Source organism: Leishmania infantum, chromosome 26, assembly GCF_000002875.2.
Source record: "Leishmania infantum JPCM5 genome chromosome 26".
Lineage (NCBI taxonomy): Eukaryota > Euglenozoa > Kinetoplastea > Trypanosomatida > Trypanosomatidae > Leishmania > Leishmania infantum.
In genome coordinates this window covers 510,631-529,555 of record NC_009410.2, presented here as the reverse complement: position 1 = coordinate 529,555, position 18,925 = coordinate 510,631, and the positions used below count along the sequence as shown (strand labels likewise).

Sequence of the window (18,925 nt, the reverse complement as noted above, 5' to 3'; positions counted from 1 at the left end):
ATAGGGAGGAGAGAGAGGGCGGCGCACACAGGGAAGGTGATACTTGCGACACTAAGCTCCAGAGTGCCGTGAGTGCCGAAAGGATTTATTGGTGCGTGTATGGATCGTAGGTGTGAGGAAGGAGAAGGGGAGAAGAGGAGGGGGTCGGTAGAGTAAATCAGGAGTGTATGCGCCCTGCCTCCGCACAGGGGAGAGAAGATACTCAGGGCGCGCGTTTACACGGCACGTGGGTGCAGTGCATAACGCGTGGGAGGGTTTCATGAGCGCGTACCCTTAGCCACTGAACCCTTTGCATATGGTGGAAGTGAAGAGACCAAGTACGAAGGGGGGGGGCGACGAGGAGGGGGGAGGGCGGAAGGGAGGTGCGAATCCTCTTTGATCTCCCCTGCCCGTGTAACCGCGCCGTTTGCGGAGTGTGCCGCTCCCTGCAATCCCGCGCCCCTATGTTTGGTGTGTCTGTGTGTATGCGTGGTTTGAGCCATCCGATGGGTGTTTTTTTTTTTCTTTCGTTCCGTCTTCCTCAACTCCGAAACACGCTGACTGGCGCACACGCACACGCACACACACACACACACACATGTATAGATGTAGATCGATACACATTTGCTTATACAAGGGTGCACGGAGAGGGAAGGAGGAGTGAGGGGGAGAGGCCGAATACAGGCGAAAAGTAAAGCAGCGCGAAGAAACGAAACGAAGCGAGCTGCCCGAGAGAGAGATGGAGGGGCTGGGCAGACGTGTGCGCGTGCGTGTGGGGGAGGGGATCATGGCGGTGGACAACGCTCGGATGAGTAGAGCTCATGTGCGCGGCTTGTCGAGGGAGCATCCTAGAACATAAAGAGGCGGAGGACACTAATAAAAGGGGGAAAACAATGGAGCACAACAAGGTGTAGAATGCGTGTGTGGTTGTGTGTGCGTGTGCAAGTGTGTCCCAATGAGCTGAACGAGGGAGTGCGACATGAACCATCAAAAACAAATAGAAAAGGGTAGAATGATAGACAGGAAAAAGCAAATAAATGAATGATGAGAGCGACGCCAACGAGAGAGCGAGCGAGCGAGTATGTGTGTGTGTGTGTGGGTGGGGTGGGTAACAGGACTTGGAAGAACAAGACGAAGGAAAAGAGAGAGAGCTTGCGGGAGCAGGGGGGAAGCCGCGGTCACCACTTACTTCTCTCTTGCCGTCGTCCCGTGCTACCCCCTCATTACCGATATCGTGCCGTCGTGCCTCTGTACGTCAACACGGCCAGCCGATATCATGCGCACATTCGACTACGCACACTCATGTACTTGCGGGTAACAGAAGATAGAGAAAGAGCGCGTGCACACGGGAAGGGACAAAGTAAAAGAAGAAAACGAGCGCCAACCATTTTGTACAGATGAAGCCACGAGGGAGAACGTCCGCAGTGTACAAGAGGGAGAGAGCCCATACACCGACACACAGCGGACTGGGTGGCAGTGCTCAAGGAAGTGGGCCACAGTGAAAGGTGTCCCTCGGGTTCCGATCTGGCTTTTATAGTGCCGCTGTTGCCGCTTATGCTGCCAAGGCGTCCTCTGCCGACCCCATGAGCACATTTTTGTTTCGCTACAGCTCTTTGTTCTGCTCGCGCTGCTGTTCCTCTGCCTTCCTCTCACGCTCCTCCTTTTCTCTTTTCTCGGCTTCGCGTTGCGCACGGTTACGCTGGAGTTGCTCAAGGACGCCAGCTGAAACACCTCCGTTCGGAAGTCGACACACGCGCTGCTCCGCAAGCTTAAAAGCTCCATCGCTTTCTCTCGGGATCGCACGGGGGCGGTTGCGCCAGATCTCGTTGCTCTCGGCCCTCATGCGCTCGAGGTCACTGGGAGACACCGGCTTTGGCTCACTCACCGCCTGCTGGTCCTCCTGCCCACTCGGCGGCATTGGGTGACCTGCGATGGTTGCGTGTGGGACTCTTACACGAAGGGCGTCGGCGGACGCGCAACAGAGAAGGACAGAGAGAGCACCAACGACGACAAAGGCGAGCAGGAGGTGAGCCAAAGACGCCGCTCTCGCAGGTAGCCTTGGTTTGTGCATACAAGCTTGTGCGTGTGCATAACGTTTGCTCAGGTCTGAGGTGGAGCTTCGGCGGGGTGGAGGGGGGGGCGCGCACAGAGAAGTATGGTGTGATGAGAGGGAGCAGTCACAGAGGCGCGCGCCAAAACCAAATGCAGCAAGGCGAAAAGAAGAAGTCCACGCTCGCTGATGAGATGAGTGCGCAAGAGTGACAGGGAGGCGACGCAGGTAGAAGTGGGAACGGTCGGACCGATGAAAGACACCGCGAAGTGATTTTGCAGAGAGAGAAAGAGAGTTTATGTGTGGTATCTGTGACGCGCTGGACTCCTGACGTTACGGACAGTAGGATGCGCCGAGGAGGTGAATTGGGCAACGTGTGTGTGTGTGTGTGTGCGTGTGATCACGAAAAGCGGTTACGAGTAAGTGGCATCATCAGCGTTGAAGGGGAGGAAGGAAAGGCCAGCAGATGTCAAAGACGACACAGAGAGATACATGAAGAGATCTGGTGCTAAAGGCATAGTGAGATGCACGCCGTCGATGTCTCGGTGCCAGCGTGCTCGTTCGTTGGCTATCACACACATATATATATACACACACAAGCACATAGTCATACATATCGTTGGAATACTTCGAGGAGAGGGCGGGCGGTGACACCACCTTCTGCGATCTCTCTCTGTCACGTACCCAGACGTGCACGGGAGTGTATCCGCGCGCCACCGCTGCGGAGAAACAGCAGAGCCTGCTGTTAATCCCATTTTCCTTTGTATTTTGGTGGGAGAGGCGCGCGAAATGGAGCGATGCCGTCGACAGCAGAAGAGGGTAGAAAGAAGGAAGGAGAAGCAACACGGAGTACACACGAGCAGCAGGAAAGAAGAAAAGCACGACGGAAGCGCCGACCTTCTCACGCCCTCCCGGAACACATCACCTGCTGCTTTCTCGGCACTTGCTCCCTCCTTCAGTTACAAACACCCACACACAGATGCCTTGCGGCACCATCTCAACCATGGAACGGCGGTGACCCGCCTTTTTCGGAAAAAAAACTTTGGTCCACAGCGCTCGTCATAAGTGTCGCACATTTGTTCTACCTCCTCGGTGACGTTAAACCGAAGAGGGGTCGATAGAAGCGGCTCTGCGCGCGCAGCCAGGATCGATGTGCGACGCGCCAGAGCAGGCTAACCGCTGCCACGTCGGGAAGAGCGACTGCGTGTGTGTGCGTGCATGCTTTGTTGGACACCGTAATGGGCTGCAAAGCATTTTTCTACTTTGTTTGCCCCTCCTCCTCCTCCCCCCTCTCGGTGTGCCTGCGTCCGCCGTGCTCTCGTTTCGTTAGCTTTCCGCCCAGCTCGCCGTCTCACTCGTTCAGACCTCATCGTGAGGCGAGCGGCGCCCTTGTCGTGCGACACGGTCGACAAGGCACAAGCACAGAAGGGAGAAACAAACAGCCAAGACAACCACGGAGTAACAGCACAGCATAGTACCCATAGAAGCACCAATAGCCATCACGAATTGGTGGTGGTGACAGGCGGTGGGTGGCGGCGGCGGGGGTGGTGGACTTGGAAAACGACAATGTAACAAGCACGGCATATACACATATGTACGTGCGAAGGACTGTGAGAGGGAGAAAGCGGAGGACACCGTGAACGACAATGCACGTCTGCCTGTGCGCGTTTGACGCGCGGGACAACGTAGAGGCGACGGCGGCCAAGGGGAGGGGGGGGGGCAAAAAAACAATCAACCACCCCCATTTCCTCCTCCCCTCTGGCCGCATGTGCGTCTCCTCTCCGTCACCTCCCCTGCACTTCCTAAACCTTGCAGTTCTATGGCCTGCCTCTGCTGCAGCTCGTGTTTTGCGCATTTTCGTCAGTCCTGCTTCAACTTCACCCCGTCCTCCTCGTGCATGTCGCGGTGCTTCAGGTGGTAGTAGTAGACTGCAGCAAGGAACACCAGCACTACCGCAAAGGCGAGCGCCAGGTTTGCTATTACCTTCAGCAGCATAAAGTGCTGACCACTGACACAGGGGACCTCAGCGCACTGCCAAGCTGCCATACGCCGCTTCAGCCACGGATAGTAGCCAGGGTCGTTGTACACGTTGAATTGGGGTAGATGAGCGGCATCGTAGAGGTCGATCGCCTTCACCGCATCGTACTCCTTCTCTTCCTCTTCCAGCGGCTCCACCGCGTAGGATGGCAAACTCTCCAATGTGCGCTCCAGCGCAACGAGGGGTGCGCCAGCTCGCTGCACACTGTGGAGTGTGATGAGCACTCTTGTCCGCGCAAGCACCTCCTCGCGTGAGGCTGCTACTACATCAGCGTGCCGCGCCGCCGCCACTCGGTCCCCAATCACCTGCACCGTTCCGAACTGACGCTCCATCGTCGTATTGCGTGTCAGAAAGAGGTGCCGCTGAGACAAGCCGTTGCTCTTTGCGTCCTCTTCCATCCGCGAGGTTGTGAACCAATGCGCCAGCCACCCGACCAAGGGTGCCTCGCGCACTGTGTGCGTCAGGCCGCTGCTCGTCACCTCCACGAGGCTCGACCGCCGTGGCGGCAGCAGCTTCGACGCCGGCAGGGTCGGCGACTCTCTCGGGAGGCTGTCGGTGAGGGTCGCCGTCGGACCTTCGACGCGAATGTCCTCCTTTGATGCCCGCCGCATCACGCCGAGCTCGCCCAGTTCTGCGTGCCCAGACAGGAAAACAAAGCGCTCGACTTTGTACTTCTTTAGCAGGAGGAGCAGACGACTGCGGGAGGCGGGGTAGAGGTCCCAGCCCTCGAAGGGCTTGTTGTCGTTCAGCAGAATCTGCCACGGTGATGCGATGAGAGTGACCGCGCAGTGCGCACGACCCGCCGCATCGCCGGGGCTGCGCGCAGTCGGCGCCAGGTACGTGGCGAGTGTGCGCTCCAGCCATGCCCACTGCCGTCGCCCAAGTAGGTCGGCCTCCATCACCCGTGCACGCACGTCGCGGATCTCAGCTAGCCTAGCGTCCGATGCAGCGCCCTTACTACCGCGGAGGCGCAGGTCAGTCTCCTCGCTGCTACGCAGCAGTGCGTCTACCAGGTTTGGCGGCGCCGTCCGCTGCGTCCGCACATCGAGAGTTACTGTGCAGACGCTGTGCACGAAGTGTGCCGCGAGCGGCGCGCCGGTGGGGGCAGGAATGCCGTTGAAGGAGTACAGCGCCCCGGGAGTGCCATCACCAGTGGCGTCCTTTACGGCGAGCGGGTGGCCCTTCCAAATGTATGCTAGGTACAACCGGCGAATTGCCTCTGACTGAGCGTAACTGCCGTCCGCGCCGCGCCGGCCGAGGTCGCGGTCGTCCCAGATGCCGCTCACAAGCCCGTCCCTGCCAACGACTGCCTCGACAAACTCGCGGTAGTACGTGCTTTCGGTGAGGAGCTTGTACTCCTGCTCGACGCCATCTGAAGGGCGCGCGAGGCTCCGGGCCACGCCGGCCTCATCGACGTCTGCGTAGACAGCGTTGCCGAGCCATAGGAGGAGGTCTGTGTGGGGCTTGCTGCTATTGCCGCCGGCTCTCTCGCATTGCGCGGCGATCGCGGAGGCGATGCTCGTCATCCAGAAGGACTGGTCACGGCTCTGGCGATTGCAGCTGGCGAAGGTCACGTGCGTGAGAAGCTCCGTTGCCTGCCTTCTCGCCTTCGACATCTGCGAAGCCCCAGTTGCCGCTGCTGCGAAGGGGGATGCCGCCACGAGACACAGCGCGCCAAACACGAAAAGGACCGATGCAAGAGACGCAAGCAGCTTGGGCGGCAGCAGCAGCTGCTGCTGCGGCGCGCTGCATGGAAGCACCGCCGTTCGTGACGCTACAGAGAGCTTCATGAGTGATCAAAGGCAGAGATCCTGTTCACTGGCAGCGCCGATACGACGGCCTGCGGGGCGAGATAGGGGGAGAGACGAGCTAGAGGTCTGCTATACAGCAGCTATCCCACTCGCGAAGGCGCATAAAACGCCGAGAAGTGAAGTACGCAGAGAGCTCCCAGATAAAAGGATGCGGGTAAGAATAAGGGCATGCGTGTGTCTGTGCATTGTGGGAGTGCACCACGAAAAGCAAAACAAAAGCCGCCGCCGCCGCAGAGAGTCCCCTGCTGCTGCTACTGCTGCTCTCTCACAGTTGCTCACTCGGAGATGGGAGCTTGCATATGCGAAAGACATCCCTCAAAACGGGAGGGCGGACACACCTCTCTCACTGCGTGATATCGCAGGGTTCAGTGCTCCCACTGTGGGCGGGGAAGCCGAGCAGCCTCCTCCCCCCTCCCTCCCTATCCCAGCCACTGCCGAACCACCCCTGGTGGTGACAGGGCCAGGGTGCCTAGGACGTGGGGAGGTCAGTGCGATGCAGTGGCACGGATGCCGGCGGCCAATCCCTGGACGGCGTGGCGCCGGTGCGACCCGCGACCGTGAGCGTGCTTGCGCCATCCATGCGATGGGCAAGGCGTCAGCGTGATACCAACGCGTCTCGCTCGGCCCTCGCACTGCCTGCTGCTGGGGAGGCTGAGTGCCACCCTGCGAGGCGGGTGGGTGGGTAGAGTTTGGGTCAGGGGCCGTGCACAGATGACTGGGTCGGCGCACTGCTGTGATGCGTGTCTGCGGCTGCGTTGCACCGCGCGCTGGGTGCCTGTGGCAGGCCCGGTAGAGTGGAGCTTAGCGCATGTTGTGTGGCGCAGGAATGGACACGGAAACAAAAACGAAACGAGAAAGACAGCACCCCGAATCACTTGAACGCGAGAGAGGGGTGTGAAAACCATCCGCGCGGCCTGTACGCCGGCATACACACATGACAACATCACATCATGGGAGGAAAGGCAACCACTTCTTTGAACGACCCCTCAAGAAAAACAACGATGTGGCTCTCTGTCGATTGAATTCTTCCGGTGGTGCGCGCCAGCCACCAGCGGTCACGCACGACTTCATCGAAATGTTTGTCTGTGCTGCCGTCACCTGGAGCGCTTCCCTCCGGCAACCATTCGAGGACTTTCCGCCCACGCGGTCATGCGGGATAGGGTCGCAATCAACAGTAGACGGTGCCTTGTGTGCGTGGAAAGCTAGCATGAAGGTACGCCGTTGCCCGTTCCCTCCTCTCCTGCGACACACTCAACACACGCAACGAGAGAACAAACACCAGCAGCAACAGTCGGCGAGGGAAACGAGTGCAGGTGCCACGTACACACACGCAACAACAGCGACTCAATAACGATGAGCATGTAAAGAGCCCCTCCTCCCCCCACCCCCGCTCTCACTCTTTCTCACGCACTGTCTCCCGACAAAGACGACCAGCCAGCGAACGTGCCTGGGTGTGCCGCGTGTTCTGCATAGAACCACAACCAAACACACATACATAAACATACCTGTAGCCGCATCTCTCTCCCCCCTTCCACACACGTCAGTGCCTCTCTGTTGACGAGATGCTGTCCCGATTTCTACTGCTGCGGTTGCTGATGCTGCTCCACGGCATTGTCAGCTGCGCCGCCATCCAGTGTTGTCATGTTAATGGCGTTGCCCACCACGAAGACCGCACACACGGAAGCAGGTGGCAGCGCTTGCACGGCCCGCAGCACCCGCTCAACAGTCTCGAGAGACTCCTCGTTGACAGCGGAGAGAATGTTGCGTACGTAGTCAAGATCGGTCGTCAGTTGTTCCAGCGCGGCGGCGTAGCGGCACTGCATCGCCTCACTCGCGCTTGACGTCGCTCGCTGTGTTTGGTGCTCCCGCTGTTGTTGCTGCGACGGCGGCACGGACCCAAACGGCCCTATCTGCAGCTGCAACACCTTTTCCTTCACAAAGGTGCTCACCACATCGCTCACCACGGCCCTGAGCCACTCCTCCGCCTGTTCCTCGATCAACGCACGTACTCCATCTTCGGCATCTGCGTCGCTGGCACCATTTCCAGCGCTGCCAGTCCCTTGAGCGTTGCGGCGGCACTCTGCCACAGCACCGGAGCCGAGAGTCTCCAGCGTCAGAGGCAGCTCCATGAGCATCTCTCCCATGTTGCGCACCGCGCTGCTTGGGGCGGCTTGCCCTTGAGTGTAGGTACCCAAGGGTTTCGATGCGCCTACCGCGACAGGAGTGGAGCTAGAGGAGCCGTCGGCTGAGGCTAACGCGTTGCCCCAGTACGGCAGAGACGTGTAAGCTGCGACCGTGGCGAGGATCGGTCGCGTGATGTTGTTCAGGATGCTCTTCTGGATGAACTCCTGAGCCTCCTCCACCTCATCCTTCAGCGGGGCCCACACACGCGTCTGCAGATCAGAGCAGAGCACTGCAGCGCTCGTCGGGTAGCGCTCGTGTACCGTGCCCGTCGATAGCCAGTCCTCCACGCTCTGCTGCGCCCTCATCACGAGCGGACGCACGCGGCGCTTGTAGATGTACAAATACTGCAGCAGCGTGTGCTGCGACGTGCTGGGCGTCGGCTGCAGCTGCGCGAGCATCTTCGAAAGCGACGCGTGCCAGGCCGTCGTACATCGCGTCGTAATCTTCTCCGGCGCGTAGACGAGCACCTCCTGGATCGCATGCGTGAGCACGCTCGTCAGGCTGTCCTCGTCGAGCTCGTCAGCGGTGGCAGTGCTAGCGACAGCTGAGAGAGCCCTCGATAGCGGCTGCTCGCAGAACGCTGCAACCGGTGCGCAGACACGCGCCGCGTACCGGTCCAGCACACGCTCCTCGTGGAAAAGCCCGGCGAAGAGGCCGAGGGCACGGTGCGTCACCTCGCGCGCGAGTTTTTCCAACGGGTCCTTCGCCGTCACTGACGGCGTCGCAAAACCCGTGCTGGCCGACGACTGCTCCCCTGCCATCCCTTGTGGTGCCGCCGTCGTCACGGACGTCGCGGAGATCTTGATCAGTTGAATGGCCGAGAGGCACGCCACAAAATCGGCGTTTGTTGTGTCGGGCCGCTCGGTCAGCAGTGGCTGCAACGTCGATTGCACCGGCTCGTAGAGCTTATGGAGGATGATGGATATAACTTCCAGAGCCTGCACAGCGCGGGGATCGTCCTCGACAGCGATGTGGCCGCCTCCACTCGCCCCCCCCGTGGGCACTGACGCGAGCACCGCTGGGGAGGCCGTCGCTGCAGAGGGGGTAGAGGCGCCAGGGGGCTTGCTGCGTGTCGTCGTTGCTGCTTCTTGAGCAGCCCCACTGGCCCCTGCACCGCCTGACTTGGACGAAGACGTCGCCTGGGCCTCCTCCAGCGTGCGCCGTACAAGGCTGGACAGAAACGTGAGCTCACGCGACACAAAGGCGTTGTCGTCCGGGATGATCTCGCGGCGGAGCAGCTCCGCCACCGCCGCAGCGGCCACGTTGCTCCTGTGCACGCCAGCACCTCCACTGCTCACACACGCACGCAGCTTCTCCTGCTGCATCGCCGCCATCTGCGTCGCAGCCTGCTCCCCGTAGCACTTCAAAACGGCATCGGCACGTCCTATGCTGTAAAGGGTCGTCATGAGGCGAGTAGCACGCTCCAACTGATGAGCCAGAAGACACGCCACACACTCCTCCTCGAGAGCGTGCTCAATATACTGCTCGAATAGCTCAAGCTGAGCCTTGTACTGCTCTCCGAAGGTGTCATCGACAGCTGTGATTTCCTTCAGGTCTTCGCGAGCTTGGCGGATGATGCCGGCGACCTCGTCCAAGTCGCGATGCCGAGCCGCCGCCTTGCCCGACGACGCGGAGCCATTCACGGGGTTGCCAGCGGTGATCGGGCCGGCGCTGCTGTCCGTTCCCTTTTCTAGGCTGTTGAGAGCGTCGCTGCCGTTGCCGCTTCCTGTTTTGTTATTCGTCGACTCGCGTTGCTCGACGAGGTACTGCAGGCTGCGGATGCTCTCCTTCACGCGTGCCGCCTTCTCCAGGTATCGCCTGCACCTCTGCAGCTTTGACTCCGAGGCATTGCGCAGCTGCAGCTCCGCCACATAGGCTTCGGAGCCAGCGACTACGGCGGGGTGGACGACGCCCTCGATGCGCTGCAGCTGCTCCGTCAGCTCTGCAGCCTCTGCCGCCATGCGCGTCAGCTCCATCGTGGTTCGCGGCAGCCGCACAAGGGTGGAGGAGATGAGATCCTCAATCCCGGCGCTGAGCTCTTGACTGTGAGTCTGCACGCGGGCATGCAAGAGTTGCACCAGCTGCTCTTCCAGATGCAGAGGCTTACGGGTAGATGTCGTCGTCGCAGACGCTAAGGATGCAGTTGAAGCGTGAGAGGGTACTGGCGATGCTGCGGCAGCAGCGGTGGCGCCGGCGGGCGACACCTCTTTCGCAGCCTCCAACAGGCGCGAGAGCGCCGTGTTCAACCACCGCTTCACGTCGAGGTCATCGCGGCTGAGCTGGCGGATGTCGTCCGCGATGACGGTGTTGAGACGGGCCATGCAGTCGCTAGATAGAGCAGTGGACGAAGCGTCGGCGACAGTCGCCACGGAGGGCATCGACAACTGCGGCTTGCTGGGCACTGCAGCGCTGGCAGGCGTAGCTGCAAGTGAGGGCAAGGGTGCCGTCTCCATCGCTGACCGGAGGGGGGGCGGCCGCCACTGTCTATTCGACCGCCGTGCAAAACGCTTCTTCCTCAGGAAGCGAAAGTGTGTAGGCGAGAGAGAAGTTGCTGTGCAGGTGCTACGTGTAACACCGCTTAGCCCTCCTCGTCTTGTCTGGGTGGCAGCGTACTCACGGATCTCTTCGCGCCTCTACTGCCGCTGCTGCTGCGCGAGCCCCGCGTCTTTGATGATCTTCCTCTGCCTAAGTGTATGGCTTTCTCTGCTATGTTTGCCAGCGCGCATGTGTTGAACACATCACAGGGGTGGAGCGGTGAGGAGGGCCGGGCAGGAGAAGTGTGCCAATTCAAAACTGAAGCGGGTCAGCATACGACAACATGTCAGGTGTGCCGCTCTGCGTTGGAGAGGGTGGGGGGAGGTTGCACCACACACGCACACGCACAAGTTTACACACGTAAGCACACCCTGAAATAAGGGAAAGAGAGGAAGGGAGTGGGAAGGGGGAGGGAGGAGACTGAGGTGAGCTGACCGATCACGGTGAAGCGGACATGGAAAGGTGCAGTGTGTCCATGACGACCAACGCTGATCACACCCAGCCCGCCTCTACGCACCCTTCCTTTGCACTTCAAGCTGCTAGAGGGTGCAGCTCTTTCCTTTTGTTTTCGGGTTTATCGGGAATGTCAGGGATCCGCGCGCACGCAAGGCACACTCTCACTCCTTTTCCTGTGTTTCTCTCTTTCCCCCGCCTCCCCTCCCCCCAACATACGTACAGACATGCGCACGTGTCCACATGCATCGCAACGCAACATCGGTCGCTGTCTCTCCAGCCCTTTACACGAAAGTTTTCACGCTCCATGCACGCAGGGCAGAGAGCACGCGCGATTGATGTATGTTAAAGATCGGGCTGGTCGTTCGAAGAAGCATCGACTCCGCAGCCGCGGAAGTGTTTGGTAAGCCCAACACTACGCCACAGCTGCCTTCTTCGTTGCCGCTTGTGCTGCCACTCTCGCGCCCTGGGAGGTACGAGCGGGCAAAGGCGCGTTCAAGGTAGGTGGACGGGTAGGCGGCATCGGCGGCGGTGGCATGAGTCCGGTACTGCAAGTTCTGCGCTGCACTCAGCCCCGAGAGCGAGTAGCAGGTGTGGTACCCGTCGTGCGCTGTTTGAGGCTTGTCCATCAAGCCGCCAATCTCGGGATCCTGGCAGCAGCGCAGGACGTAGTCCTGCAATTTGCGCTGGTTAAAGTAGAAGTCGCCGACATCGGCGTAGAGGAACGCTTGGCGCGCTCGCCATGCCTCCAGGCTGCCCTGCACGTCTCCCGCAGCTGCGCCACCGTTGCCGTCGCAGCCGCGCACCGCAGCGAGCTGGCTCTCCAGTAGGCGCTCGTACAAGGCTGTGACGGCGGCTCTTTTTCCTTCCGCCGACCGCAGCACCGCATCATCGGCGCCGAGAAACTGATCCACTACACCCAGTCGCGTAAGATGCTCACTCTCGGCACGGTCCCAGGCGTCATCGGCGCTAGCGTGAATCATTTTTGCGTCGAGTAGCTGCGCATGGTCCAGCAGCACCACCTCCCGGGCCCGAAGACAACGAGCGGACGAGGCGGAATCTACATCCTCCCTATCACCATCTTCGCTAGTTCCTGCACCGTCTCCGTTGCGCGAATGTGTGGTAGGCACTTCTGTGAAGCATTTTGTGTATGCCTCGACCGTGCGCAGCAGCACGTGCGATGCGCCGATCCAATGCGAGTAGCAAGAGTCGACCAGCTTGTTTGTGCGACCGTTGAAGCCGCCCTCATAGTTTAGTTGGCGCGCGGCCAGCCAGCGACGCAATGACGCCTGATGCACCATGTGCGGCTGCTTCATGAGCAGTAGGGCGGCCAGCCCGCACTGGGTGTATGCCCCGTGCGCCTCCGACGCGGTAGGAGAGCATGTGAAGCCGCCTTCGTGGGTCTGACACGCGGCGACGAAGCGCGCCGTCTGCAGCGTTAGCACCGGAACGTCGCGCACGTCGTCCACAAACTCGCGGCGGCCGGCCTCGCCGTCAAAGGTTGTCGGATCATCGAGCCCGAGGAGAGTTGTTATGACGGCGGCACAGTACGAGGCGCGAATATCCGACTCGCCTCCGCCATGCACGCGAAAGCTACCGTCCTCGTTTCGCAGTGTGAGGAGCCACCGCTTGATGGCGGCACGCGGGAGTTGCCGCAGCGGTGCCCCGTCGTCATACCAGCTCAGCATCGCGAGAGCGCAGCAGGCTGCGTAGGAGGAGGCGATGTGCGGCTCTTGGTGCGTAGCCCCTCCTGCAAAACCCATCACCGGCCGTGAGGAACGTTCAGCCACCTCTGCGGCGTCCTCCACTGGCGGCATCCGGGTGGCACTCGTCGCGTCAGCGCTGTCTCTCGAGAGTGTCACGGATGTTGTGCTGCTCCACAGAAGTGTCCCGGTGACGTGGGGGTCGTTCACTTCCTGGGCTCCACGGGCAGACGTGGCGGCAGCCGCGAGCCGGTTATTTACCTCCGCTTGGCATGTGTGGTCGACGCTGAGGCAGCTGTGCAGGAACGCCACGATGGCGCTCGGCGGGGTACGGTGCAGCACTTCGCTCTCCATGGCACTCAGCACGTCGGCAGCTTGCAAGGCCCAGTATACGATCCACGGTCTCGACGGGTAGAGACTGGAGAAGCCCTGTGGCGTCACGCTGAGGTTTTCCATGAGAAAATGGACGTGTGCGGCACGGTAGAAGCGCGGCTCCGTGTAGTCAAACGGCTCCGTCAATGTCGACGCTGCTGAGGCGGAGGAGGCGTTGGCGCCTCTGCCATCGCTACCGCCGGCGCCACGAGTGTCCTTCGACGACGACGACGCGGCGGATGAAGAGGAAGCGTCGTTGTCTTTGTCCGGGTGACGCTGCCACAGGGCATAGATGTGAGGGTTCGTGCTGCGCAGCTGCTCGAGCAGCAGCAGCTCCGTGTTGCGCTGCGCCTCTATCGTGATGGTATCCGGTGCCAAGTTCATCATTGCCCGAGAGATGCAGGGACGAGAATGGGGGACGAAGCCTGCAGAGTGGCAGTGTAGAGCTTGAGCAGTCGATATCGAGAGGGGGGGGGACAGCGATGCTGCATCCGCGCGGCTGTCGCAGTCACTAAGAGACAAGAGGAGAGAGAAATCTCTGCCCGGGAGGTGAGCGTTTTTATGAAGTTATATGCGTCTCACCACTCTCTGCGGTGTGTGTGGCGCACCAAAGGGGGGGGGGCTGATATTGCTGGGCAGCACTTTAGGCCCGCGGAGATGTGCTCCTGTGAGGGGCAGACCAACTAGGTGTCAGGCATGCCACAACGTAAGCACTCAGAAGAGCGTCCGCAAAGGTGGCTGGACAACAGGGAGAAGAAACGGACATGTTCGGACAGCATTTATGCCACCGTCACCGCCGGTGCGTGAGTTTATGTGTGACGTTCTCTATTTTCAGACACGAGGTCGATGAAGTGGTAGTGGGGGCTGCGGAGGAGAGGGGCACGGATGACGGCGACGGCGGCTTGAAGGGTAACGGACGAGTACCTGGCCCCTGTTGCGACGTCGCACGTTGGCCGCTCGCGGTGGAGCCTAGCTTCCCCTCGTCGAGACACATCCACACATGCTTTCAAGTTCGCTCGATATTTGAGGCGTGCAGGCGGCGTACACAGGCGTGAGTGCAAGGCCGTTGCAATTACACTGAACGAGAGAGAGGGAGAAGAGTTGCGCGTCATCAACGGAAAACAGCAAAAAAAAAGCGAGCGTGCACAGATTCATGGGACTTGCGACGAAGGGAGAGGACGGGAGGGGGAAGCGCAAACAACAAGGCACCACGCACACATACGGGTATATATGTATACATATATACCCGTATGTGTGTTTGTGGACAATCAGTGCTTCAGCTATAAGCAATAGGAAGGAGGAGGTGGGGTGGGGAGGAGGAGGAGACGGAAAACTCAGGCATGCACGAGGCGCATCCGGCCTCCACTCTCCCCCCCAGACCATGATGTGCATCTACACACGTGCGTGCCACCGCGCGCACAGACAAACGCAAGCGCATGCCAAGGTATGAGCGCATAGCATGAAGCGAGCAAGCCCACGGCGCCTGGGCATCTGTGCATTTGCCTGTGCTCTTCTGGTCCCTGTGGCCGCTTCTTGAGTGACTCCAAGACACACTCTCGTTGGTCCTCTCCTCCTCAATACCCCCGACGTTCACCTCCGCGTTGTATTTCTGTCGAGAGTGAAGCAATAACGAAAGAAGAAAGAGGGACATCAGCGCAGGCGACGGACGTGTGCGCACGGCCACACCCAGGAACAACTGTGGACGCGTGCAGTAACAGGCGAGTTGATCGACAGAGGCGAGGAAAAGCAAAAAAAAAAGGGAGGGAGGGAGGAAGGGAGAGCACGCACACACACGGCTATATAGTGTGCTGCAGCCGTGGCGCCTTCTACCAATATATATTAGATGCATCGATATAAAGATAGAGCTGTGAAAAGCAAGGCGCACAGGAAGCGGAAGGGCCGAGGCGTAGGAGAGAGGTAGCGCTGGTGATAGCCGCAGCAGGGATACGAGGGGCGCACAAGAAAGGGAAGGAGACTTGACGAGCGCATGCACGCCGCCGCTGCATTCCCCCATTCGGCGCCTCAATGTCTTTTCCTTGCCTCACCAAGCCAGTGAGCTGTTGCGTGACTGGCGAGAAGGAGAGGAAGTACAAGGCCGATAGAGAGAGACACATAAACACAAACGCGCGCGCGTAGCATTGTTTTCTCTACCTGCCTCTCTTGCAGCCCCTTCGACGTTACGCTGTCCCAATATCATGGCTGCATGCTGCGCATCTCTTGCATCTCGCGGGTGTCACCATCTTCCCGGTGCAAGTATTCCCAGCCGTTCCTTTTGGCCTTTGAAGATCCCCTGTTGGCCTGCGGCGAGTCCGTCCAGTTCTGTGAGTCATGCGGCGCGCCAGAAGACCCGTTGTTCGACATGTCGGCATACAGGTTGAGGTGGTCGCTGAAGTTCGCCATGGCTTGCTGCTGATGCTGCTGCTGCTGCTGGTGACTACGACCATAGAGGGCGGCCATATAGTTTAAGTGCACGGCGCGAATGGCCCGGTCCACGATGCTCTTGTTGTGGTTGAGCTGGCGGCTGTCGCACAAGCAGACGCACACCGCCACTCCGATGAGGGCGAGAATAACGATGACCATCAGGAACCCAAAGATAGCGTAGGTGACCATCGCATCGGAGGCGAAGTTGATGACGTAGCTGTTGTTATTCATGCCCGAGGTGTTGTCAGGATTATAGGTACCACCGAAGTGGCTGACGAGTATGGAATCCGTGACACCAAGGGAGGAGAGATCGACTTCAGCCGGATTTGTGGGCGACGAGTAGTTCCATCCGCTCAGCTGCACCTGCGCAAGCACATAGCCGTGTTCGTCGCTGTTGTGCTTGGCGCCTTCTGGGCAAGACAGGGTGGTGTTGACCATAGCGAGATCCTTTGCACACCAGTTAACCAGGAACACAGAGCTGACGTTCATGATGGAAGCATCGGCTTTCGAGAAGAGGCTGTACAGGCTACTGGTGAAGGCGTTTGGACTGAAGTCACGGGGTGAGGTCCGCACAAGCATGACCAGCTTGGGCCCGGTAAAAAGAGCAGTGACGGCGATGTCGCTGTTCACATACATAGACGCGTTGTAGCCTGAAGCAGAGCAGGACACAGTGAGGCACACGAGCACACCAATAACCACGTAAAAGAAAGCCTGAGACATCGCTACGGTGTGGACGCGGCATCGCGGATGACTGCCATAGCTGGCGCTGTCGGTGGTGGTGGCGGTCATGACGCTGCGGTTACGTGTAAACTGTGTGCCAAGTCGCGCTTCAGAGGCGAAGAAGGCGGCGGCGGGAGAGCACAGAAGGCAGACAAGATGAAGCAGAGCTAAAGGCTCACGCTGCCGTGTGGTGAAGCGGTCGAGGAGACGAAGTGAGGGGGAAGAGGGATATCAGGGAGATGTGATGGGGAGAGAGCGAGAGAGACAGAAGCGGAGTGCACTCTTGTACTGGAGATTGTTATTGTCGACTTCACAAAGGAGAAGCACCGCTACGGCCAATGCGCCGGCGGTGGCAAGGGTGAGGGGCAGCATGGGCGACTTGTACGCTTCTCGTGTCGGCCATGAGGCTGCAACCGAATCGGCGTTGCGTGCTTTCTGTCGGGATTTCTCTTTCGCATTATAAGCCGACAAGACCTATTGGGCGCATTGGGGTGCCTCTCTATATATGTGTGTGTGTGCGTGTGCGTGGGCGGATGTGTGGTCTACGGCACATTCCACGGCAGCGAAACGCATGCGCCGCGAGCTGGATGAAGAGAGTAGAGGGTAGCCTGTGTACCTCCGCCACATCTCGGTGACTTGCCCGCTCCTCTCTTATTCGCCCCTTCCGGGGCGTGCGTCGCACACTAGTACCGTACCTTAGTTGGTCTTTTCTTTGGGTTCCTGCGGCTGCGTCGCCGCCGCTGCCGTTCGCCATCGATCCGCCCTAGACACCGCCAAGCAGTGTGGCGGCATTGGATTCGGTGCAACTGTCGAAGGATGCCGAGGTGACGGCGGGCGAGGCGTGCCTGATGATGTGCGGCGACGGGGAAACGCTATCACCACCTCCGTTGCCGCTGCTCTGCGAGTGCTAAAGCATCAGCTGGGAGCGGTGATACTGGGTGGAGTCGCCTTTAGTGACTCCACCCCCCACACTCCTACCTGCAACAGCAGAGCTAAGCATTGAGGCGATGTACACCTTCTTGCTACTCACAAGCCCTTCAAAAAAGCTATGAGGAGGAGGAGGAGGGGGGGGGCCGTGCGGTTAGGAAGGGACAGGGTAAGTGAGGCTCTCTGGTTCTGCATAACTGTGCACCAAGTAGCCACCTGGTAGAGACCCCCCCCCCGCAAAAAAAAATGAGGGATAAAAAAAAACCTTGTTCTTTGCCGTCGACGCCTTCAGAGTGGCGTCGGTGCCGACGTGCGTGTGCGCACGTGCCTGCGCATACGTCTGGGCAGTGCTGTGACTGGGAGACAAGTCGACAACACAAGGCGACGTGGCTCGCGGGACGCGCCTCTTTTCCTCACGCTGCTTTGGCGAATACGCCCACGCACTGTGGACAGGGATATGTCGACATGCTGTCGGTGATGGTGAGAGAGAGGAAAGCAGGCGTGGATGCCAAACAAAAGTGTTGTTTGTGTTGTTTCGACAGGGGCTGACGGGAGGGCGGAGAGATGGAACGCCGATTCAAGCACGGAGAGGAACAGAGCAGGAGTTGCGCAGAGAGGGGGGGAGGGGGGGAAGAGATGCCATCGGCTGCTAACTTTCTTCGCACCCGCTGCCGAAACCTCCACCCGCGTGCCGTTTCATCGAGAGGTCTAAAGACTACTGATGACGCCACCGCATGCCCAATAACAACAACAGTGCTACGCGCCACCCATGCGGGCGGGGGTGGGGTGGGTGCTGGAGAGAGGGGCAGTTGGTGGCATCGGCCGAAGCGTCTAGAAATGTAAGGGGGCACCCGGTAGGCAAGCCCTCCTTCACCTTGCCCTGGGCCGTTCCTCCTGTCCGCTCTTCTCGTGAGCGAAGCGCAGCAGCAACAGCGGAAGCAGCACTGCTGCCATGCACGAGGTCCCGCGATCAAAGAAGGAAAAAAGAAAGGAAGACGCCCCCCTCTCTCTCCCTCGGCACATCCGTCTATGCGTGTCCATCTGTTATTGTTTCGTTAGCGAGCGCTCTTTTTCCAGCCCCGATATGCGGTACATGGCGACGTCCAATCCATCCGCTAGAGGAAGCGCGAAGAACACAGAGAGAATGAAAAAGATGAAAACAAGGGAGGGAGAGAGGGTGAGATGCATTCCATTCTTGTTAGATTGCAGTGTGATCATGCCACCACGAACAGCTCCAGCCGCATGCGCATACACACAGCCACAGCGCACCTTCCTCTGCCGCAGTGCAGCAGAGGCCTCGTTGCCTAGGATGAGCCGTGCTGCCGTGGAATCGGGCCATGCGTCTTACCGGCTCTCCCTGTTCCTCCTCGTCCATTCCTGGGGTAAGCGCTACGCTGTCGACGCTAGAAGGAGGCCCGGGTGAACTGCATGCCTTGATTCAAGCGGGCCGCAGCCAAGTGCTCTGGCCAAGGGCGGAGGCGGTGGCGTCTGCTGTGCGGGTAACAGGGGCTGGCCTAGGCGCGTGCCGGATGTCCTCAGGGAGGAGGTTGGCCAACCTCGGGCCAGGGCGCTCGGAGACCCTCTGCGCACTCTTTCCTGTGTGCCGTGCCTCGTCCTCAGTGGCTTCAAGCAGCGGCATCCAATAGCATGACGTGGAGACGCTCCGCATGGGTGCCCGGAGGGCTCGATGGCGTATCTCAGGGTGCTCTCGTCATGCTTCCCGCCTCTGTGC

General features: G+C 59.7%; 4 protein-coding genes across 4 annotated transcripts; all 4 read right to left on the bottom strand.

The window, feature by feature from the left end:
* Positions 1-3,889: 3,889 nt before the first annotated feature.
* LINJ_26_1470 (hypothetical protein, unknown function) lies at positions 3,890-5,857 on the bottom strand (the record flags this gene model as incomplete). Its single annotated transcript, XM_001470457.1, has 1 exon — positions 3,890-5,857. One exon carries the CDS (start codon positions 5,855-5,857, stop codon positions 3,890-3,892), a length of 1,968 nt encoding a protein of 655 aa, XP_001470494.1.
* Positions 5,858-7,455: 1,598 nt separating this feature from the next.
* Positions 7,456-10,515, bottom strand: LINJ_26_1460 (conserved hypothetical protein; the record flags this gene model as incomplete). The annotated part of the gene is made up of 1 exon (XM_001470456.1): positions 7,456-10,515. The coding sequence occupies one exon, from the start codon at positions 10,513-10,515 to the stop codon at positions 7,456-7,458; it is 3,060 nt and encodes a 1,019-aa protein (XP_001470493.1).
* An 819-nt stretch (positions 10,516-11,334) lies between these two features.
* On the bottom strand, positions 11,335-13,512 carry LINJ_26_1450 (farnesyltransferase beta subunit; the record flags this gene model as incomplete). Its single annotated transcript, XM_001470455.1, has 1 exon — positions 11,335-13,512. The coding sequence occupies one exon, from the start codon at positions 13,510-13,512 to the stop codon at positions 11,335-11,337; it is 2,178 nt and encodes a 725-aa protein (XP_001470492.1).
* Positions 13,513-15,318: 1,806 nt separating this feature from the next.
* On the bottom strand, positions 15,319-16,335 carry LINJ_26_1440 (hypothetical protein, unknown function; the record flags this gene model as incomplete). Its single annotated transcript, XM_001470454.1, has 1 exon — positions 15,319-16,335. One exon carries the CDS (start codon positions 16,333-16,335, stop codon positions 15,319-15,321), a length of 1,017 nt encoding a protein of 338 aa, XP_001470491.1.
* Between the last annotated feature and the right edge of the window lie 2,590 nt (positions 16,336-18,925).